The following is a 24855-nucleotide window of genomic DNA, read 5'->3' on the forward strand; positions in this document are numbered from 1 at the left end:
CTCTGGAAGGTATTTCTAGAGTTACTACTTTTAGGCTTTGTGCACAGAGCCCAGTGTGGGAGGCTCCTCTCTGAGCATCTAAGAACTAGAAGGCGGTAGCTCCTGAATAAAAATACTGATGCTTGTCTTTTCCTATTTGATTCTGAAGTGATTGACTACAAATGATCTCCAGGACTGAAGCATAGAAGATTGGGCTATCTGACTAGAGACCAGGTAATGGCTTCTTTATTTGTAGGGCCAAAGCAGCCTCATCTGTTAAATGGGTAGAATATCTCCAGCATGACAGGGCTATCATAAGGCTCAAAGACCATGCACCTGCAACTCTAAACCCAACAGGCATTCAACAGACAACAGCTATTATTAATTCTCAGATTGTGTTTTCGATTTTTATGGTTGTTATTATAAAAATGTAATCATTCTAAATTGAAAAAAAGAAGCATGTTATTAATCCCAGTGGACATGTATTTAGGAGTTGAGAGGTGGGAGGCAAGGTCTTAGCAACTGTGGGGGCATCAAAGTGAAATGAGATGCCCTCTTACCCCCAATCCATCAGCTTTACTGGCTAAATAAATATAAAGGTATGCTTACATCTGCTGGTTCTTCAAAAGCATAGATGTGAGGTTTCCAGGTAACTCCCTTGCTCTACCTGGGTCCTAGTCAGATGTGAGCAGGGAATGTATTAGTGTCTGTGGTGAAAAAGGAGAGAAGCAGAACATGCTACCCAAGCTGTGGTTTAGGAACCTCACCCAGTAACTCAATTTGAAGCCTAACCTAAATAAGACAGTTCATATTTCTGTCTGAATTTGGGGGATATATTTATTTTTATTATTACAAAGGGATTACCCATATGTGGTAGCTTCATTTCTTCATAATTATGGAAAGAACAAGTTGACCATCACTAACTGTATGCTATGGAATTAATTCATACCACCTCTTTCATGGCAATCTATTAAAAGCAAATTGATGGAAAGATAAAAATTGTCACTGGAAATATGAGATAGGATTTATCCAGTAGGTCTGCTGACTGTGCTTCAGGGAAATGTTTTCTTTCTAGTCTCTTTTCACTTCCATATGGCTTATCTTGGAAGTGCCTGGAACACCACAGACACTCAAAAACTAGAAGCCAGTTTTATAATCAACTACACTGTGGTCTACGTTAGCTTATTTTTAAATTGCCCAAAACTTTCTGAAACCAAAACCTTCTCATTTTAATAAAGACTTCTTGAGCATGGCAGCATGGCGAAGCATCATAATTGCAAAGGTAACAAACCAAATACCTCCAAAGGGTCCCAGCATCACTAATGCAAAATCCACGTACTTTGTGGAGTACTTTGAAAATCTTACCTAGGACCAGATTATTTAGCCAAAGAAGAACTTAGAATAAACAGTAAATGATAGATGGAAAAGTATAACTGTTGCTGAAATTAACTGGAAAAATTAGTATCTACTATGTTTGGGCAGAGGAACCTTCTATAAGGAGCAGTTAGAAAGTATGCTAACATTAGATAATACAAGTCAAAGTTGGTATTGGGAATATGGAAATGTTAATATGCCCTTGTCAATACACATTCTGTAAGGGAGGATATAATAAAAGGAAGTTTCAGATAATTATGAGGATATGTTTTAGTGGATGGATAAATTATATGCTGAGCTGTTTATTTTTATAGGTTATAATATCTTTTCTTGGCAGTTTTAAAGACCAGCTTCAATATTTGACTATCTAAAAATAAGTATGGAGATGATTCTATTCTCTTTCAGCGATGTCATTCTTTTCACTCAACTAACATTTGGCCATATCTATTTTCAAATGGCAAAAGGGTAGTCTGGTTTGTGTATTTCCCCTCTTCATTTTATCTTTGCTGACCATTATGTACTGGAGATCAAGGACACAGAATAGCTGAAATGAGAGTAATATTAAAGCATTTAACCACCAGTGCAGTGATAGCTTTTCATAAATAAAACTGGAAAGATGAAAAATCTTATTCTCTAAATAAACCAAATTATTCATATAAAACTGCTTATCAGTTCATTGAACCATTTGAACACTTTCTGAACCATTTATTAATTCAAAAATTGGTATTTCCTTTTGTTTGATGTGTGCTCTAGACTAAATATTTTTGTCCCCCTCCCCCCCTGCCAAAACAACAACAAACAAACTTCATAGGTTGAAATTTAATCCCTAGTTTGATTATGAGGAGCTGAGCCTTTGGGAGGTGATTAAGTCTAGAGTGGAGCCTTCATGAATAGGCTTCATGCCTTGTAATAGAGACTCTGGAAGCTCCCTCACCCCTTCCACCATGTAAGGATAAAACAGGAAGAGAGATTTTTGTGAGTGAGGAAGTGGAGCTTCACCAGATACCAAAATCTGCTGGCTTCTTGATCTTACACTTCCTGGTTTCCAGAACTGGGAGAAATAATTTTGAAGCCATCCAGTCTATGGCATTTGGTTGTAGCAGCCTGAACAGACTAGGACAATGTGTCTGCCAGAAGTTCATACAGTTTTTTTTAGAAAAGCACTAAACTTTTCTAATGACTCCCTCCTCCCCCTCCATTAAATTGACAGTCATCATATCTCAAGTTTCTGGCACTCTGTTGTAACCAGAGGAAAACACTATAAAGTACCCCTTTGTCATGGCGAGGTGGTACTTAAATGTCAGCTCTTCCCATGTAGCTGTGGCCCTTAGAGTTTGCACCTCAGCCTGAATCACACCTGGAAGCAGGCGGGTGCTCTACAGAGCCATACTATCACCCCTGTGTCTGCTTGGATCCGCTCGGTGGCTGCCTATGGCCTGGCAACACTCCTGTGTCACTGTCATTGAACAATATATCAGGCAACTTAAAGTTTCAGTGAAAAGATAATTTCTGTATATCGGTAGTATTGATACATTTTAGCATTTTAACAACCAGTATAATTATACTGTTGCATACCCGCTGAGCCTCACCTTTGCCTAAACACAGAGTTAATTCACACTTCTTACGATTTTCGAAGCGACCTCATCAGCTTGGGAGTGCTATACACACGAATGTGGACAATGAGATGGGCTTTGTACAATGTCACCAAGAGCAAAATTGCATCCTCCCAGTTCAGCTTTTCCCTAGGCCATGATGCCTCTAATTCATTTTCACAGGAATGTTTCTTTTGGGCCAGAATCTGTAGGCTGCCATTCTAAACAGAGGAGATGGGGGTAGGGAAAGAAGGTAGAAAATCCAAGAAGCTAACACAGTAAGAAAGTGGTGGAAGGCTTTCTCTTTTATCTGACATTGTGTCTGTTGACTAGAGAAAACCAAGAGTGTGGAACTTGCTAGATAAGAACCCAAACATCCTTTAGGTTGCCAATATGAGCACCATTCTTTTTGTTGCCAGTGTCCTATTTACATTAAATATCCACCACTTTTCAAAAACAATCCCATACATCATGCAGACTCCAAAGGCAATGTTTGTGCTGCTGTTTCTACAGTTGCTTAAGGAAAAAGCAGTTTCTGTTGCCCTAGATAGGCAGTGCTTTAGGCTGCAGTTTGAGAAATTAAATGTTCAAGGCCTTCGGTGCTTCCAGTTCTATTTGGAAAAGGACAGAGACCTGGCATTTGGAAAGCATTTGCTCTCCATTAAATTTACCGAACCTTGACAAACCAGAGGGGCCAAGAATTAGTCTGCTGCTGGCCAAGGCTGGGCCTTCCAAAACCGATAACGACAATGAAAACAATAACACTGCCATTTATAATCTTCAACAGGAGTCTGCCAACTTCTAACCCAAAAGGACCTCACAATCTGAAAAGAATCTCAAGATGTGTTTTACAAGAAAACAAGAAAACATTTTATCAGAACCTCCTTCTTTGCCTAGAATTGCCCTCTTGGCCACACAACCAAATTTGAACCAAATTCCCCCACACTCTCTGTTGGGGGAAATATACTAAGGTGACATTCAAGGACAGGGGAGGACATTGGTGGTGGAGGGAATGATCAATAGGTCAGAAGTGCTCCACCCATCCAATGTCAAGCCTCTATATTCTAACTCCCTAAACTATTAACACAGTGTAGTTAACAGCATCCCAGTGCCTTAGGCCTTGACATTCATTAGCACAAACAACACAATTTAGTGGAGCAGGGAATTTTCTGTGCAATGACCTAAGATAAACTAAAGTCATGATGCACAAAACATCTGATCTGCTCTAGCAATGGATACCATCAACTGGTTGCATAATTTTCTATTTGAGAACAGAAAATGGGATTTAATCTGGAAGCCAAGTGTAGAATTCCTCACTTTTAACTCTGTTTACACCACTAATTGATGTGGCCCACACTGAATGACAATTTAAGTCATGCCCCCTTTGTTGAGGGTCAAAATTTCACTCCTCATCCTCAACATTTATAGCACTAATCCACACTAATAGCACTTTAGGTGATTCAAGTTCCACTATAAAGCTTGCAAGACAACAGAAGTGACAGTGAACATCAACCATGGGCAGTAAGTAAGGGCAAGCTGGTGAGGCCAAGACAAAGCCAGATATCCCTTAGCCTTGGTTAAACTGTTCCAATTTGTAACACTAATTAAGGCTGCTGAAGAATTTGCTAAGCATGACGCTTCCACACTTCCTCTGTCTTGTATTCCTTAGGATGGGAAACAAAGTAGAAAAGAAAGAGCTAAAAGCAAATAGATGAAGGTGTGGGGGGGGGGGTGAGGGGGAAGAAGGACAATCACCCACTAAATAATAGAGGTTCCTGGGCCAAGAGTCACCTTGGCAAATCCTACCTTGGAGCCTCTAATGGTTCAAGTGAGGCTGCCAACCATGTGTCCTAGTTGCCCACAAATAACACCCTTGGAGTGGAAATCCCAGCTGTATACATTTACTCTCCTATGAGTGCTTCATTTTTTCCGAGCTTTTTCTTCCCTCCATGTGGTTGCCCAAACCAATTCATGTGCTTACTGGCATGTTATGAAACATGGAAACAATTAGAGACCACATTCTAGGGCATGAGAGAATGACTTGCTACAGAATCAATGAACTATGCAGAACTTGAGAGGATTTGGCAAAAAAAGATGGAAATTGTAGAATAAGACCTACTAACAATATCTCATGTCACAAAGCACATTTTACAAAGCTTTAAACTTATCTGTGTGTTTTCAGGCAGCAATTGTATTTTACTTTCAAAATCTCCAGTTTATAGCCTTATATTTTGTTTTGTTTCTTTACATATCCAAATGAAACTCAGAAAATATTCAATGTACACATTCTGTCTTCAGGGTTGATAGCTGAATGCACACACTATGCAAATAGTCTTCTTGGTTAAGTTTGGAATTCTTGCAAGGCCACATATGAGGAGTTTGAAAACCAAAAGGCCAATTTAAGTCCTAAGCTATCACACTTGGAAGGGCTTCTTTAGCCAATAAAATGCTAAGAACGGTCAGCTCTTTAACAAAAAGCTAGTGAAACTTCTAACACATGCTAATGAACCAAGGAGCCTTTTGTATGAGTGCGCTGCTCTAACTTGGCAAAGGTTCTAAGTGCACTGTTGCTTCATCAACCAAAGGCCTGAGTGATGATGTAGAGCACGAAGCTAGAGAACACAGGAGGTAGGTACTAAGAGGTGAGTCCCCTGGCACAGTCAAGTAAATAAGGGAATGAGGAGGGGTCACGCAAAACCGAGTCAAAAGGAAATGTGGCATCAAGAATATATTACCTTTAGTGACAATTATTACTACGTGTATTTCTTGTTGATATTACTATTTTCAGATTGTAACCATTTTCATGCTATGGTTGCAGAGGAGGCTGCAGCCAGGATGCCCTTGTGGCCCCTGTCCTGGGGAAGGCAAGAGCAAAAGGAGCCTCCATTATGAGCCCTGCTTGAACACTGTACACGGTTGTTACACTGGCAACTGCTGGCGGAATTCACCATGAGCAGTGACTCTGTGATACCGCTCAGGGTTCACTGTCAGCTGCAGAGAAACAAACCCATTGCATTTGGGGAAAACAAAACAAAACAAAAACAAAAACAACCCCAAAACTGAATTATCTGAGAAGCAGCTTTAGGAGAAACAGATTATATATATATATATATATATATATATATATATATATATATATATATATATATATATTTTAGAGATTTTATTTATTTATTCATGAGAGACACACAGAGGGAGAAAGGCAGAGACACAGGCAGGGAGAGAAGCAGGCTCCATGCAGGGAGCCCGACGTGGGACTTGATCCCAGGTTTCCAGGATCATGCCCTGGGCTAAAAGCAGCGCTCAACCCCTGCGCCACCTGGGCTGCCCAGAAATTGATTATATAGATACAACCTCCCAGCTCTATCTCAACCAAACACTAACAGGTGAGATTCACTGAGGCTCCCTGTCATATCCCTTACCTTGGTGAATACTCACAAGAATCCCTCTATGTAGTTTAAAAGGGACAAATGAGATTTTCCCAGTAAACTGCCAAGAAGCACCATAGCTGGAATTGAAACTCAGACATTTGACTGCAAGGCACCCCTACTTGGGACTGTGTCAGATCATTCTCTTCTCTCTGATGTCGGTATTCCTAGGTGGTCTTGTGAACTCTCATCTATCTTCTCTTTCCTTTCCTCTTCTCTCCCCACACCAAATCGCCAGTCAACATATACTCCTGCATACAAGTATTCTGCAGTACACAGAAATGTTTACGTACGCACACAGACACACTTTTTTTCCCCCACATACCATGGGGCGGGGCGAATATTATTTCAAGAACCTAAGCCTTCATCAGAATAATGAAATTTTAGGCACCAGCCCTTGGAGAGGTGTCTTGTTTTAACCACCTGGATCACCTCCCTTTATGAGGGAGACTAGTCTGCAGGCAGTCTGTCCCTAAATAAAGCCAGACTAGTTCAAACATCTGCTTTGTAGTTGGCTATTGGGAATCAAAAATTGTTGAGTCCCCAGATCAGCCCACATAACCCACAGAGTTTCTAAATAATAAAGCTATATATTTCAGTAACAGCCACTATTTAGAGAAACTAAATCCAAGTTTTTATTTGTGAATCCAGGAATGCCATCCCCTTTCTCCCTGGATTTTTGGTGAGAGAGCAACTGGATAGGGAAAAAAGTGAGGTGGGAGGATGTGAAGGAGAAGATGGAAGAGCAGGTGAGATATTTTGGGGAGTGCTTTGCTAGATTTCTCGGTCATTTATTTGGTCATTTATTCTCGAGTCTTCTAGAATGGGGAAAGAAGTGCTTTGGTGCCTTCTGGGTCAGGGCTCATTTGTATGGTCAGATTGATGATGTTGAGACTCCTTAACATTGGCTTATGCAGGTCATCATAAGTTGGGTACAGACTGAACTACCACAGAATAAAAATCACAAGAGAGCATTTTAATTGGCTTCCTTAGGCCATTTAACAAAGGAGAAAGCTAACTTGCAAGAGCAAAGAGTAATTAATGAAGGGAGCAAACAGAGGTTCATTTAGTAACTTCAAAATAAGTTCCTCTGTCTGAGGAGGGGAAAAAAAGGTAGCCTGCAACATAAAGATAAACTGCAGGTATTTAAGTCACAATGCCTTCCGCCAAGAACTGCTCATTACCATCAGATGCTGCGGTGGCAGTGGGACCAGTTAGAACTAACTTTATTATTAGAAGCAATTAGGGAGAAAAGGGGCAGAATTTCATTTGGTTATTTCAAAACAAGTTTCTGTGCACGGTTTAATGAAGGCCTGCAGTGTCAAGATAAAATGTGTGTTTTACTGAAAACAGCTTTTGCAAATGACTGCTTGTTACCAGCCGGTATCTCCAGGCAGAGCAGTCTGGGTAGGTTGGATTTACATGCATGCTGTAATATAATAGTTCAGCTGTCTCAGCTTCACAGAAGTGTTAACAGGCAATATGGCCTGATGGTTAAGTACATGTGTTCTGGAGCCAGACTGCCTATCTCCAAATCCTCACTCTGACCTTGGTAGCTGAATGACCTTGAGTGACCTTCTGGAATGTTCTAGGCTTAGTTGATTCATATGTGAAATGGAGATCATAGTAGTGTTTATCTCACAAGATTTTGTGAAATATCAATGCATCTGATACGTGTTAGATGTTGCATTATGAAGAGTTCTATCCAAGAAACGTTTGGATGGGGTGTTGTTTTTAGAGGACTTGCTATATAGGGGTTACCCTGAGTACAAATCAATAATGGACCCATTTACATCTTTTGGATGGGATTTTCATGTAAAGAATGACAGTGACATTTGTCTTCACAGTCATAACAGTTTTCATCTGAATTCCTTTCAGATAATATTTCAGTATTTCCATCCAATTCACATGTTATAAAGAGGTTTAATTGCTTTTTGGGTTTGCTAAACCAGTTGTGTACCATATCCTTTATTTCCCATCTTTAAAGTAATGGCTGGAACTTTTTATATTTTCTTGAGCCTGAGCTTTCCCTTATAAAACCCCTGCACAGCCTTCAACTCTTCCCTCATCTACCTACTTGGGCTAAAAGAAACCGCCATGGTATCGAGCTTAGAAGACCATTTTAAGAACTCAACTGTCATACAACAAACGGGGAGTGGACTTTGGCTTCCTTCTAAATATTCTTTCGAGGCTACTATAACCACAGTAAAAGAGACCTCTCACCAGTAGTTTCAAACTCTGCTCTGAAGGTCTTACTCTTCAGTGAGAGTATGTGCTGCCTTCAGTGATTTTTCAGACTCCTTCATTAAATTCTCAAGGTTAAAGATTGATTTTCATCAGATGGCTACAATATTTGCATAATCACTTGGGAATATGGCACACTGCTTACCCATTATGTTTTAGTTTTGCAAATCAATAACATTTAACTAATGTGCCATGCACCATAATATTGGACCCATATGATGAATAAAATTCCTTTCTTAGACCTTAACAAGCAATGACTCTGCTATTAAAATCTATTCATTTTGGAGAAGGCTAAAGTAGCAAATGCCCTCTACACATTTATGTGTTTTCTAAGCTGTGTATTAACCCACATTATTTTTCTGGCTGCCCTAACTTAATTTATGCTAATTTGAATAATTTATATAAGAGCCTCTTTCATAGAATTTTAGATCTTACCCTGCAGATTACTTGAAATAAAAAGTTAAAAATACTGACAAGTCCATATTGGTGGAATTCTCCCCCAAAGTTTGGGTGTTCTTGTTCACTGTGAGTTTTCGAAAGAGCGTCAAGCTAATATTTATTTTCTCTAACCAATTTTTCAGTAGGTTTTTGTTTTGGGGTTTTTTTGGTTTGTTTTTGTTTTGTTTTGTTTTGTTTTCAATTGTGTGGTAACAAGAGAATTTCTTTCTTGAAAGACTTAGTGTTAAAGAATGGCTTCATCAGAGTTGTTGATTCCCATTCCTGATCTGTGCCTGTTAGAAAGTCAAAGTTTAAGGAAAGAGCAAATTCTGAAAATAATAAAATATGCAACATAGGGACTACTTGAGGAAAGATCTGAAGGGGGAGAAGGTAGATATTCTTACCCTGGACCGTTCTTCTAGTTTTGTCATCATGACAACTGTTGCACTCCGTTGTTCCCATATCATTCTCCAAAAGTCCCCAAATGTTTCGGGGAGTGATCCCTGTGTTGCAATATAGGCGTTTTGTTTCCTATAGCCATCTATGTAGTTGGCATTCACATAGTCACTTCCTGGGATGCCTGTAAAACACAAAGTGTTATTCCACTAGGTGAATCTATCACGAGAGGAAACAGCCTGGGATCTGGCCTGCGGGTGTTGCTATATTATTTTCCACACTATGCTAGAGGAATCACAATATATTAAACTTTGGGTCTTAAGCAAGATAAAAACAGGTCTTATCAGGACTGTCACATTAAAGAAATATAGTGTTCCAGGTGTTGGATCTCTGTAATATGACAAGGTATATACCAAAGAAAGAAACATACAACTGTTTGTCCATAAGGTGCCATTTTTCTCACACACTGTCTATTTTCTCCACTGCATCAGTAAAATATAGCATGCAGAGGAGGATAAAAAATTACCTGGTCACATTTCTCACTCATGCTATTCCACATTGCCAGACAAAAGTGAAATAAAATAATGCCTGAGTCTGAAAATGCAATGTAGAGTGGAGCATGTGTAGCAGTGAAACATTCTTCACAAATTTAGCTAACAGGGAACTCATTTGTAAACTCATTTACAACAACTCTGTGAAGTAAGTCCTGTCAGGCTCTTCCTTTAACAAAGGAGAAGACTGAGGTGCATAGAGATTAAAGTACTTGCTCAAAATGGTAGAGTCTGGTTTAATTATAGTCAGTCTGTCTGCTAAGTCTATCTTAAACTCTGCCGAGATTGCTTCTTGTTCAAACTTCACAGTACTACACCACATGCACCTCTCCCTTGATTATGACAAGTTGCCTCTTAATTGGTTATCCCACTTCTGCTTTTGTCCTTTGCAGTATGCTCTTCATCTAGCATGACAGCAATTTCTAAGAATATATTTCAGACACTGTAACTTCTTTCCTTCAAACCCAACAATGGGCTTCCCTTTTATTTCAAACAAAATCCAAACTCTCAACAATAGCTACAAAGCTCCACACTTTTCCAAACACATCTTGTTCTACTCATCTTCTTGCCTTCTAAACTCTAGAGTCTGGTCTTGCTTCCACTGGTAGAAAACATTGCTTTCCTACCTTAGTGCCATCCCACATCTTAGAACACCCACAGTGTCTCCTTCCCATTGTAAAACACTCAGCCTGTCTCTCAGAAAGCCTGCCCTCGTTACTCTTGGGCTTCAGAACTCCCTTCACAACTCTTTATATTACTTATTACACTTTGTAATCATATACTTGTTTGTTAACATGGTTATTGCCTGTGTTGACTTCTAGACTACATCTTTGTTATTAGCTCTTGCTGTCTCTAGGGACAAAAAAAAAATTGCCCCAGTTCTGACACCTAATAAGTGGACAGACCTTAAATTTAATGCTGATATTCTGATTGAAAGTCTAATTCAGAGTGACACTTTTAAGAGATATATAGGTAAATCTGAGCTTCCTCCAAGGAGAGTGACCAGGGTGGTTAAGGAAATCAAACCTATTCTGTAAGAAAAAGGAATACATACTACAGTTTGGCAGGGGAAAATGTAGGGGTTGGGGATGAGAGCTGTCTGTGAGGATCTGAAGAGAGGGTTAGGTTTACTCTGTTGAGATCTAAGTTTTTCAACTCTGAATCATGTTAACTACAGAGAGAGAATTTCATCTCCAATATAATAAAGCATTTTCAAATTGTCAGAATCCAAAAGGGAATAGATTTCCTTGGGATGTAATGAGTTGCCTGTCCCTGGAAGGGAATAAGCACTTTACGTGGATACCAGCATGATATGAGAGGTAGCACCAGAACCTGTACATGGCCCTTTTTGCCCTGGGAAAATATGAGTCCTGGAGCTATGAAAAAAAAAAAAGAACATTTTTCTTTATAATGGAACATATGTTCCCAAGCTAAAATTGTTATATTTCACTGATTGCCATTTGCAATTACTTTGACTGCTTTTCTGATTCCAGTTGTAAAACTGATCCTCTCAAAAAAGTAATGAAAGTCAGATGGGAACTACTGGGCTCTGAGATGAACACATGGATATGGAATACCACCAGCATTAGTGAAAAGCCTTTTGAGTAAAGACTGAAATGCACGGTTGGTTGTAACATTATTCATCTATTACAGCTACTCAAGAAGCAGTTGGGGTTCTGGCAGTTCTTTGTTGATAAAGATCCTATTCCTCCAGACACCAAATTACTGTAGATTCAAGAGACAGTTTAAATAAAGTCCTCAGGTTACGGCCACTGGGAAGCACACACAATCTCATGTCCACAGGATTTGGTTCTGAGCCAACAATGAATCTATTTTATGATACAGGAAAAGCCCACTTTTGAAATTTCAATATGACAATTAACAACATTAAAGAATTGATGAAAAGGGATTCTGGCTAAAGGCCTCTCAGCTACCAATATACAGAAAAGTTTTTTCTAAGAAAGTTCAAAATAGAGAAATCTGGGTTAATGACTCAGAAAATGCATCAGCTGGGCATCATGCCACTTCCCCCTTATCAAGGATAAGAATTGTATCTGAAAAATATGTCAGAAGGCAGAGGAGAGATGGACAGGAGATTCACATCTAAAGGAAGGCAATCAGCCCCACCCAACATTCTTATGTAAATTTTAATCATTTATTATGTAATTAATTGTTTTTTTGACATACTGCTTAAGTTAGAATAATAAATTATTATTATTTTTAGGCAGAGGGGTGGGAAGGGTGGGTTGCTACCTAATAATACTTCCACTTCCCAGAGATAAGAAGACTGAAAATCTGTCTGAAAAATACTAGGCACTCGGGATCTGTACTGGATCACAAAATGCTTTAGGAATTTGGGACCTGATATTTAAAAAAGAAAATTAAAAGAAAAAATTCAATACCTAGTAGAGTTAATTATTAGGCTAATATTTACATCTTGAAAATAATGCTGAGGCTCCTTTTCTATTTTAACACTCATCTATCAGGAAGTAGTACCTGGAATGAAAACCTCCTTCCAGCAAATCCCTTTATATACTCTGACAAAAAGACATTTCCAGGTAAGTCTTCTCCCATATAACCTTTATAAGATGGGGATGTGATAAATGATCATGTTCTACAGAAGGTCTGAGATCTAATATATCTGTATTTCATACATCCCAAACAACAAGCTGTGTAGAAAGATGGATGAGAAAAGATTTTAGGAAGGGTGGTGGTTTGCCCTTTTAAAAACATTAACCCCAGATTGGAAACTAAAGTTGAGCAGAAGTGTGTTTCAAATAGATGAGATCTCAGTTTTCAGTGTGACATATTTAGAAAGATTTTTCAACCAATTTTGTGAGAAAAACAACATGGTGGCTTTCCAAGTGTTTTGGTGCCATGAAACGCTTCCTCAGTAGCTCTCGATTGTGATATTTATGCTAGGAGGCTGGATCTACAAAATCCTTTCACTTTTTTGGGGGTGACCTTCTCCAAGTAATGTGCATATTTGTTTATTTAATTTTCAATTCCCTGCCTTATCCAGAAGATGATTTGCATCTGCTAATGCAACACTAATCAGAGTGCACTACTAATCCAAGAGAAGTGTGTGAGAATTAATTGAATCCCTCTGGGGCTATGATGGATGGAGATCTAACTTAACATGCAGTACTGAAAGAATATAGAATTACTATAAATTAGCTGATTGCTTTTAATTTTTGGAGCCAAGGAGACCTTTGTCCAATACTATGATAATAATGGTGCTCATTGCTTTTTTTTTTTTTTTTTTTTTTTTTTTTAATGGGGGTTGCTTAGTAAGCATAACAAAGATGTCTGCCTTTAGCTCATCATAGGCATAAACTTTAGGGCTGGCCCTGCTGTAGGAACTGTCTTGGAGTCTGTTGGTCTTTGACCAACTTTGTTCAAGAACAGCTTATTACCTTTATAAAAGTGAGTTTCATGACTTCCCATGTACTACTTCATGTGTACTCCCCACTTACCAATAGCCATCTAAACAGGTCCGACACCCATAATTATTATTCTAATCTTATAAGTGAAAAAACTGAGGCTAAATCTTGAGTTCATATTATACCTACACGACTCTTTCATACGTTGTAGTATGTTTTATCAGGTAATGGACTATTCTTTCTTGCGGTACATACAAATATTGCTTACGTATTTTATACTGGGTTTTGTGTTTGGGGCAAAGAAAGCTTGGAGCTACAAAATTCAAGCCTTCAAGACCAACAGAGATTGTGATGAGGTGAATAGCCGGTAGAGCAGTGCTTCTGTGGCCTTCATGCATAGCAAGATGCAGCAACAGCAATTCAGAGTTAGGCCCTCATTTCACTTGCTGGGAATTGCTGGTTACAGCTTTCAGTGGAAAGCACACCTAGGCGTGAATTTTGGGCCCCAAGTTCGTGTAATTATCTGCAAAGCTTTGGAAACGTACCATGAATTCAACATGCCATTTTTCTTCACTTAAGCATACGATTTATAGAATAGGGCTTCTTTACGGTAGAAAACAAACTGAGGGTTGCTGGAGGGGTGGGGAGTGGGGAGATGGAGTAACTGGGTGATGGACATTAAGGAGGGTGTGTGATGTAATGAGCACTGGGTGTTATATAAGACTGATGACTCACTGAACTCTACTTCTGAAATTAATATATATTAATTAATTGAATTTAAATAAAAAAATAGAACAGGGCTTTATGACATTGGTCCCACATGTGTTTAAATATTAAAAGAAGAGGAATCCTTGGAAAGATAAAGCTATTCAAAGAATATTTGTGATGAATAAATAATTCATGCTGAAGAATGCTAAAACCTTGAAAGCATGTTGAACTGCCAAAGAATAACTATCTTAACTGTTTTATCATGACTGGGCTAAAATAATTTTTTTTCCTATTAACTTGAGAGAACTAATTGGGTCATATGGGTCTATTAAAACAAAACAAAAGAGGGGCACCGAGGTGGCTCAGATGGTTTAACATCTGCCTTCAGCTCAGGTCATGATCTCCAGATCCTGGGACTGAGCCCCACACTGGGCTCTCAGTTCAGCTGGGAGTCTGCTTCTCCCTCTCTCTCTGCCTCTCCCCTAGCTTGTGCTCTCTCTGTGTCTCTACCAAATGAATAAAAAACAAAACAAAACAAAACAAAACCAAGGAACACCTGGGTCACTTAGTTGGCTAAGCATCCAACTCTTGAGATCTTAGGTCTGGTTGTGATGTCAGAGGTGTGAGATCAAGCCCTGTGTGTGGCTCTGTGCTGGGCATAGAGCCTGCCTAAGATTCTTTCTCTCCTTCTCCCTTTACTCCCCCACCCCCCTAAAAAAACCCAAACAAACAAACAAAAAAAAAAGCAAAAACACAAACAGACAAACTTGCTCTGCATTCAATTTTTCAAGTCAGGAGATAATTTGATTTGAAAAGACCTCCCTTGTTGAGGGGTGTTCATAATCATAAAAGTTTTATAATAAGGCCTCATGCCCTGGTGTTAAGTGAAAGAGCAGGATCCCAAATAGTACAGCAGTTATTTTATCAATGTGAAATTAAGTAATTATAATGGGTATGTGAGTATTTCTATATCACTCCATCCTGTAGGAAAAGTCACATGTGCCTTTTAAAGTCTTGAAACAATACTAAGCACTTGCTAAAAATTTAGAGAAACTGCCCAAGAAACCAGGACTTGTATCTAGGGCTGCTGGTAGTTTGCTCTTTGACATTTGGGCAGTTGTTCAACTTGTCCAGACCTTTGATTGCTTATCTGCTAAACAAGGCGTGTTGGACAAATTGATTCCCTCCAGTCCTTTTGAGTTCTAAAATAAGATGTCTCTCTGTGATATTCTTAACCTTCTTGGATTCAGAAATCTCTGTGAAGTTATTTTAAGATAGAGGCTTTGTGTCTCCCAGATTAGGCGGGAACATGCTCTGATGCTCTTTCAAGCTGATTCCTATTGCTTCTACCTCTTATGTGCTGGGATGAGATTTTTTTGGTGTGACTGATATTTCAAATCTTGATTAGACTCTGGTGGGGGAAAAAGCAAACAAAATCAAATCCAAGGGGGGAGGACGGGGGTACTGTGGGATAGACTAGCAGGCGGTTTATTCATGGAAAGAAGCTGTCCCTGGAACATGGAGGTGAGAATGAGAAAGAGGCGGCCTTCCAGGAAAGACCGACTCCCATGCCTGCTCCAGTGGATAAACAACTACTGTACCACAGAGCTGCAGATGGACCTTCCGCTGAGCAGCTGACTCCGTCCCGACTCACAGCATGGCACCAAAACCCAGCTACTCTGATTTCCTTTCACTACTACAACTCCTTAGTGAAGTTTGTGTCCAAAAAAAAAAAAATGCTTTTTGGTAAATCAGTTTATTCCCTATTGTGAGACAGAAGTCCTCAAAACCCAATGAAGCACAAAAGCCACTTTCTACTTTGTAAATCATGTCTCCTTCTCCAATTCAATACACACACACACACACACACACACACACCCCATACCTAACAACAATGAATTGATGTTTAACACCCAGATTACAGGTTTTCCAACCCACAATGAAGAAAAAATCCTAACTTCATTGCTGACACTGGCAAAACTAAAGAGAAAATAGAAAAATGAAATCCAATAATAATTATTTAATTATTTAAATTAGACAAATGTTAAATTATTTAATTCCAAGTGGCACAGGCCTCAGCCTGTCCCCCTCAGCCTCCTACAGCCACATCAGAACTAGCAAAATGAAGGATTCTTTAGGCAACAGAGCAGAAAAATCAAATGCCTCTTGCAAAGGTACAGGGTATTATCTGCCTTGGGTGTCCCCAGAAGTACCACACAGAGGCAAACTGCCTTCCATGGTTCTACAGGACATAGGACAATTATTTTATTTTGTTATTTTGAGGGGGATTATTTTAGAAGCATGCCTTGTTATGTGAGCTCATCATGACAATGAGTTAAGGGGGGGATGAGCAATCTTTTCAAGAGTTTGTGAAGCCAGGCTCCATCCCCTCAAGGTTCTGTGTTCTCCTCCCCTTGGTTTTCTATTCCTCAGCACTGCTGAAGAGGCTGGATTATGAGAGTAGCCACAGAGAAGGATGTGAGTGATTGAATTGTCACTGAATATATTCCAAGTTTAGCTATACATGTTGGGAATTATCAGCACCTGTGATGGAGGAGACTCTTTTATAGTTAGGGAGCACTCTGCTCTGAAATAAAGCAAAACTTGGGCCAGTACAGTATCACAGAATTTTGTGAAACTAATATTAAGAAGGGTGAAATTATTATAGGGCTTTATACAACAATGAGGTAGTCTGAATCAAAGGCAGAATATGGCGATAGGAGCTCTGCCTGTAGGAAACTTGTAGAACCCCAGTCTCCTCACAGATCCCAGAATATAAGCAGCATTTTCATAATGTCCTTACCCAACACCTCTGTGAGAATATAATGAGTCTATTAATGCATTTGAAACTTCTAAAATACCAGTGGAGATTATTCTTATGATCAATGTAATAAAACAGTAATGAATACTCTACTGATGAAAAGTTATTCCAAATCTGGAAGTCCCCTTTCCATTTTCTATTTAAAAAATAATGGAGAGGGGGATCCCTGGGTGGCACAGCGGTTTGGTGCCTGCCTTTGGCCCAGGGCGTGATCCTGGAGACCCGGGATCGAGTCCCACGTCGGGCTCCCAGTGCATGGAGCCTGCTTCTCCCTCTGCCTCTCTCTCTCTGTCTCTCTCTCTGTGTGTGTGACTATCATAAATAAATAAAAAATTAAAAAAAAAATAATGGAGAGACCCCTGAGTGGCTCAGCAGTTGAGCAACTGTCTTCAGCTCAGGGCATTATCCCGGGGTCCTGGGATCGAGTCCTGCATGGGGCTCCCTATAGGGAGTCTGCTTCTCTCTCTGCCTATGTCTCTGCCTCTCTCTGTGTGTCTCTCATGAATAAATAAATAAAATCTTTTAAAAAATAATGGAGAGGACAAAAATTATTTTATGACTTCCCAACGATATACAACCTGGGACTATATTTTACCAACAGAACCACAGTACAGATGATGCAGGTTTTTCTATAGCCTCACAGCAATGAAGTGTAGATTCATTAGCATAATCTTCAGAGGTATACAATAAAAATGAATAAAAAATCCCAACAAGTAAAGACAATGGAGATAAAAATAAACTCATGGATTTTTTTGATTTACTTTTTGGCTGGCTTCCTGGAAACAGAGTAAAGAAGAAAACTAGCACATCTAGGCATCGTCTAAAAAAATTTTTTTTTTCTCATTTCCAGATAAGAAGCACCACCAGATATAGGCTGAAATAGGAGCTGGGGAGTAACCATCTCCACACCACTTGCTTGGCTACATGCAAGAGAAAGATGTCATTTTTTTTTTTTTTTTTTGAGAAAGATGTCATTTAAGTAGCTCTAATTAGTCTTTAGGCACGCTGCAAGCACCTTGTGAATTTGCTCCAAGTTTCTAAAGGCTAAGTTCTCTCTAGCTCTCTATTTAAGACAAATTAAGCCATAAAAATTTGACTGTGCCCTGCTCCTCAAAAATAAATGCTTTCAAAAATAAAGTAAAAAGACCACCCTGAAATGACAGAATTAAAATTTGTCATGCTTGTAAACAACCAACTTGAAAAGTGAAGGACTGGAAATATTAAAAAAAACAAAACTGCTAAATCAATGATTGATGTTCTGAGCAATGTGAGGAAAATCAACTCAACCAGCAGTTGAATGAGATTTAGACAAGTTTTTTGTTTCAGTTTTTTTTTCATAGATGAGACATACAGTCTAACAAAATTCCTTTGCTAATTGAAATCGAATTTCAAGAGCAAAATAAAAGAAACACCAGGTACCCACAAATCAGTCATTGGTGTCTGGGGGTAAGGAGTAGGGAGGGAAAGGGTAAAGAGTTTCCTAAAGGAAACTCTTTAGGGAGAGGGTAGGAGAGACTGAGAAAGTACAAGAACTAAGAGGGAGGAAATAGAATCATTTATTGAACTTATATGGGAAATAGGGCATGGCAGCTATTAAAGAGGTTTGTGGCTGGGGAAAATAATTTCAATTCTTTGATGTTAGAGCTTCATATGGAACATTTATATTTACAATAATATAATTCACATTTTATTAGAAAATGTTGGGTAAATTCTATTAACTTATTTTCCTGTGTTTTTGTTTGTTTTGTTTTTACTTATTGAAAAATATCAAGTGATCATAGAAAAAAAAAACAGATAACTCATAGCATGGGAGTGATGTGAAATGGAGGAATATGTTACCATGTGCTGACAGCTTTGTAAAATGAATCAGGAGACACTGAACACTGCAGTAGAGAAGCTAAGGCGCTACTTAAATGCGAAGCACTAGTGTGGCAGTCAAAGATAATTCAACAATACAGGGCAATACCAGTAGTTTCTTTTCTTTACTTTAAAAAAATATATGATTTATCTGAGGGGCAGTGATTTCCTTGAGTCACTTTTTCATTTTAAAGTGCTAAATTTCCCATCTCACAAATAATCAGGCTGTTGCAACATCATCTGTATTATTTGCAGTTGAATTTTTTTAATTGTTCCTATTATGCAAACCAAAAGGACATATTAGTAGTAATAAAAGAATTCATAATAACAGCACTGGTAATTTTCATAGTTTCCAATATTTATTAGGCATTTTCTTTGTTCCAGACACTCCCCTAAAAACTTTATATGTATTAATTCATTAAATTGTCCTAATCATTCTAGGAGGCAGGTACTATTATTAATCCTATGACACTGATGAGGAAACTGAGGCACAAACTCTTCAGAAGCAAGAATAGCTTAGGATGATTTAACAGAAGTTCTTGAGAAGAATGTGAGCCCTTGTAACAATGTATCCACTAAAGAAAAAGAGTGAATACATATATTTGTATTTTTAAACTTTAAATATATTCCCCCCAAACCAGAAAAAATAAAAACCTCCTATTTCACTAAACTTCTCTTATCAGATTTATAAGCACTCGTGTTACAGAATACATATTACATGATGTGGATTATTTGTCATTTCTTTTTTTTAAGATTTATTTATTTATTTGAGAGAGAGGGTGCGTGCACAAGTGCAAGGGTCGGGGTAGAGGGAGAGAGAATCTTAAGCAGACACCTCACTGAGTTGTGAAGCTGGACTCACAACCCCGAGATCATGACCTGCATCAAAATCAGGATTCAGATGCTTAACCAGCTGAGCCAGCCAGGCGCTCCTATTCTTTGTCATTTGAAACTCTTTCATGGATAAAACCATTTAGATCTGGCTTGGTAGAAGAGACACACACAGGCTAATAGTTCAATTTGGTGTAAATCCTCTAGCTTAAATGTGGGCTTTTTGTTTGTTTGTTTTAGGAGAATGAATCTCTTAATGTCTAAGATTTAATATTTATATAATAAATATTAATCAGTGTCTACTGATTTCTAGATTTAGAATCAATTTTCAGAATTTTAGGAAGAGCAGGAAGGGTTTTACGCATTCTCATTCTGCCCTCAATCAGAACAAAACACCGAAGTCAGGAGTTTCTAAATTGACGAATGAGCTTACAAAGGGCTTCTGTGCCCTTGAACTCTCTGAAATTAATGTATACATAAATTGGGTAAGTGTCATTTGTTTCCAAGTGATGTTTACAATGCTTGCGAGATTTTAAAAAGGATCTAGCTTCCCCAGAGGGTTAACTGTACTAAGTGACATGCCCATGGTCACAGAATAGCTTAGCTTAGAATTTAGTTTCCAGTCTTCTGTCTTCTTATTCAATGTTCTTCCTAATAGAACTTTAAAAATAATATTAAACAGACCAAAAAAGCCAACTGAAACCATTTATATGTCATTTATTCTTTGGAAAATTTCACTTTGACTAGAGTCTAAGAACACAATGGAAGACCTCTAGTTCTCAGATTTCCAACACGAGTGTTTAAAAATGTGTATTTCAAAATTCCTAGACAGTCTTCCCAGGCAAAAATCCATCATTTTTGAATAGGTATGACATATATATGTATGGTCATTATGACTTCAAAAACTGCTACACTTCTGAGTGGCCAATTCGAGAGAATAGCAGTCTTGAGTTTGACTGACTCATATAAGAATTTTGGCTCTGCCTCAAACTACTAGCTACTAATTATAAACAAGTTACTTGATTGAATTTTAAAGGTTTAACAGTTTCTTCATCTGTAAAATTGATGATAACAACTAGCTTTTGAGGTTGTTCTGAACATTATAGATAAACTATCCATGATTTCATACATGGTATAAAATCTATGACACGGTGCCCAATACACCACAGGTATCCAAATAATTACATCTATTTTAACTTTTTATCTTTGTTGTTGACATAAAAAGTAGAGTTTTAAATTTTACCTTATATTTAGTCCTGGCCAACAATTTTTAAAAATTCCATTTGAATATGGCTTTTAAAGTGAAATATGAATTATGATCCTACTAATAGAAATAAATTACTGGTAGCAGTGAAGAATAATTATGTTTTAGGGGGAAAATACCTTTTTTTAAAAATCTAGGACTGAAATAATTATATTGAAGTTTTGCTAGTTATATTCCAATAAATAATCTGCCACTAATTAATATTCCTGGGTTTATAAGAAGTTGAAGATACATACAGAGTTACCGAGGCAAGTAAACCACCTTCGGAATCAGTGAGAGATAGATGCATTTGACCTACTTCTGCAACCACAGGGCTCTGATGCATTTGGGTCTCTGATGAGTTGCCATATCGTGTCATTGCCTCAGATTAATTATGCCATAAAATAGGAAATGAAATACTAAAATGCAATGTTTGTATTATTTATTGTTTAATGCCCAATGATAAAATGGATTTTTAGGCAAAATGGTAAGTCTGGACATTTAGATTCAAGCCAGTAACTTAGTCAGACACATGGTCTATCCATAGGAAAGCAGTGTAAAGGAGGTGGGCCCATGTAACCATGAATTGAGGAATCAGAAGAGCTCACTTCCAATTTGAGTTCTATTCTTATATATGATGTGAATATACACAGACACACACACAAATATATACACAGTAAAACACTGTTGTGCGTACGGTAAATGATAAAATTCATAAGAAAGCTATGTAGAGCTAACTCGTAGAAGTCAGAAGTAAAAGAAATTTCACTCACATGCTGAATTTAACAAAACAAATGGGTAAACAAAAATCAGAATCAGACCTATAAATACAGAGAACAAACCACTGGTTGCCAGAGGAAAGGGGGGATGAAAGGATGGGCAAAATGGGTGAAGGGGAGTGGGAGATACAGGTTTCCAATTATGGGATAGATAAATCATGGGAATAAAAGGCACAACATAGGGAATATGGCCAATGGTACTTTAGTAGCTAGCCTTGTATGGGGAGAGATGGACACTACACTTGTGGTGAGCACAGCATAACCTAAAGAGAAGTTGAATCAGTTGCATAAAACTTATGTTATATACTTAAAACTAATGTGACATTGTTTGTCAAATCTACTTAAATTGAAAAATTTTTTTAAAAAAGGTTTCAGCTGAGGAATTGACACTCAGAGAAGGTGAGGTTACGTGACTAGTAAGTGACTAGTAAGCTGTGATCCAAACCCAGATTTCTGGGATCCCTGGGTGGCGCAGCGGTTTGGTGCCTGCCTTTGGCCCAGGGCGCGATCCTGGAGACCCGGGATCGAATCCCACATCGGGCTCCTGGTGCATGGAGCCTGCTTCTCCCTCTGCCTATGTCTCTGCCTCTCTCTCTCTCTGTGACTATCATAAATAAAAAAAAAAAAAAAATTCAAACCCAGATTTCTTTGCTCTTTCTTTTGGTTTATCCATTTCTTTTTTGCTACTTTAGTAAAAGTAATGAGCATCTTTGGATTCTATAAGATTAAACAGATAATTACTTATTACTTTATGTAGACATAAGTATTAGTTTCCATTTAGTCTTTGACAATATATAGTTTAAACTATGAAAATATATCCTATCACCTCTCTTCCTCAGGAGTTACTGATATCTCTTAAGGACAGCTTCCACATGGAGGGGATGCCAACAGTAACTGTACTAGTCAAAAATTTAATTGTGTTTCCATACTGCTTGCTCTATAATTCAACAATTATAAGTGTTTCTGTAGTTAGAAATCTCTTGAATTTAGTCTACATTTTCCTCAGCATAAATAAAATGACTGTAATTTGGAAACATGTCATGAAGTATTACTAGTTTCATGAAATTCAATAAACACACTGGTGCTGACACACAGTTCCCCATTCCTTATTTTATTTCCCTGCCACTGCTCAGTGGAGGTAGTGGAAAGGTTTGGCTCCAGGAAACAGAGATAAAGATAATAGGAATCACTGTGGTAACTTCCAGCGTTCCTTTATTGTCTGTCAGACCACTCTGCAAAGTAAACATGAAGAGGAGCTGCACCACTGAGAGAACAGCAGCAAAAATGTCCAAAGTAAACCTTCAACCAAAATCTTTCAAGTTATCACCACAGGTGGAACCCCAAACAAGCATGTTCAATTTTATAAATTGTGCATGAGGTCTCTTAACATTTAAATACTCTTGAAAAATCTGGCTCTGTGTTATCAAAGCTCCCTTTATGTGAGAAGCCTTAGTTAGCAGTTGTGTGATTCCTGTTGCCAGCATTCCTTTTCCGTGCTTAAGATATAGGACTGTGGCTTACCCCCTTAAATATCTGCCGAGTAGGGCTTAGTCTAAGATAAAATACCATTCGAGGTTGTAATCTAGATTAAAGCTCTCTATATAGCCCATAAACTTCAATTAAATGCTTCTAACCTTTTGCATACGACTTAAAATTGAAAGACTTTTGGTTTCTAGGTCAGCTCTAGATTTAGGATATATTTGTGAGCACAGAGCTATAAAAAGGCAGGTTTTAGCCTGATTCAAGTGCTTTTGCTTTCGTACTGTAAAAAGAGCATAGAAATGGAATGGTCATAGCTTCCATCGATCATAATAAAGGTACAAGGAAGAATATTTTTTGTCCTTCGACATACTTTACTGTTCAAAGATGATGGAAAATAACAGGTTAAAGAAAATAATGATAAAGTAGGCAAAAGTACAAGGTGACAGTAGTACTGAATGACCTAAATTCCAAGTGGAAATAATGCTATACAATACAGCAAAGGCAGACGGACAAGTTCTCCAGCCAAGATTATGCCAAATAGGTTCTCAATTTATATTCATTTAATTTCTATAACTTACCTGTTTCACTAATGGCAAAAAGATCTTCTCCTCCACTTGTGACTTGGTTTAGTTTCTTACTAACTATGGAGTTGATTTAGGAGACTTGAGACAAGAAATTGCTTTTTGTTTAACTTTTTAAAGTGAGAAATACAGAGATAAATTATAAATGCTATATGTTAATCCTCCACATATACCAATTACAGTTTTCAAATAGGACTTGAAGCAATTGCCTGTTTGATACCCCCTGCTTGAATAACTAGCATTGGTGAAATTTTTACAAACCTGATCATATTTTTTCATATGGAGAAAAGTTAACTCTTGAACTCCTAGTATCTTCAATAGCCTCAAAAAAGGGTTATAATATTTTCCAACTTTCGATGTTGATTGATTGTGAGAATTCTACAAAATAGATCTATGCCACGTAAAACCATTTTGAAGAGAGGGGGGTGCAGGTATGATAGGCTTGCTTAAATGCGGAAAGATAGTTCTTCCTAAAGAACTGGAAATAAATGTATTGGTTGCCTTTTGTGCTTGCTGGGAAAGCTTTTAAGCAGCATCTCATTTTCAAATTAATTTTGGGCACTAACGAAAGCATGTAGGACTTGGTTAGAGTTATGAGGTTAAATGGTAGTCATCACAGATTTGGGAAGCAGAAAAAAAGTGAAAGATATTTGGATGACTATGGATGACAATGTTTGAACTTCCAGGTTCTTAAAAGGACTGAGTATGAAGCTTGTATTATTTAATGCTTGACAAAACATCTGGAAGAGAGTAAGCAGTGAACTTTCATGTATGAAAAGGCCACAGAACTTTTCCAAAGGATGCCAATGAGGATGAATGTGGTATGTGGCAGTTGGTGGTCTAGGTTAGCAATTATGACAGAAGGAAGGATTTAAGTGACATTATAAATTCTTTTTTTATGGACCGAAATGTACTACCATAGCCAAAAGAAACCTAACAAAATGCTGAGTGTTGAACATGAGCCCCTAATTGATTTTAATATGCCATGTGAAGGGATTTATTACAAGAAAGGGATGAATAGAAAATACTCTCCTCATGAATCCTTTTAAGAAGCTAGGTATATTAGAGGTGTAATCCTCATCTTTTGGAGCAACCATTCCCTCTGGAATGCACTCTTTACTACAATTGTGAGAGATAGATTACCAAGCAGTCCACAAATTAGCAGTAC

At 38.1% G+C, this 24855-nt stretch overlaps 1 protein-coding gene across 38 annotated transcripts in view; it reads right to left on the minus strand.

Annotated features, from left to right (window-relative positions):
- The window catches only part of PTPRD (protein tyrosine phosphatase receptor type D), a 2191141-nt gene that overhangs the window by 53940 nt on the left and 2112346 nt on the right, over positions 1 to 24855 (minus strand). For all 38 annotated transcript variants that reach the window (XM_077911920.1, XM_077911956.1, XM_077911938.1 and 35 more), the window contains one exon: positions 9460 to 9635. In XM_077911920.1, the coding sequence (XP_077768046.1) occupies positions 9460 to 9635 (176 nt within the window). The remainder of the gene's footprint in view (positions 1 to 9459; positions 9636 to 24855) is intronic.

The sequence above is a fragment of the Canis aureus genome, chromosome 10, assembly GCF_053574225.1.
Source record: "Canis aureus isolate CA01 chromosome 10, VMU_Caureus_v.1.0, whole genome shotgun sequence".
In the NCBI taxonomy this organism is placed as follows: Eukaryota; Metazoa; Chordata; class Mammalia; order Carnivora; family Canidae; genus Canis; species Canis aureus.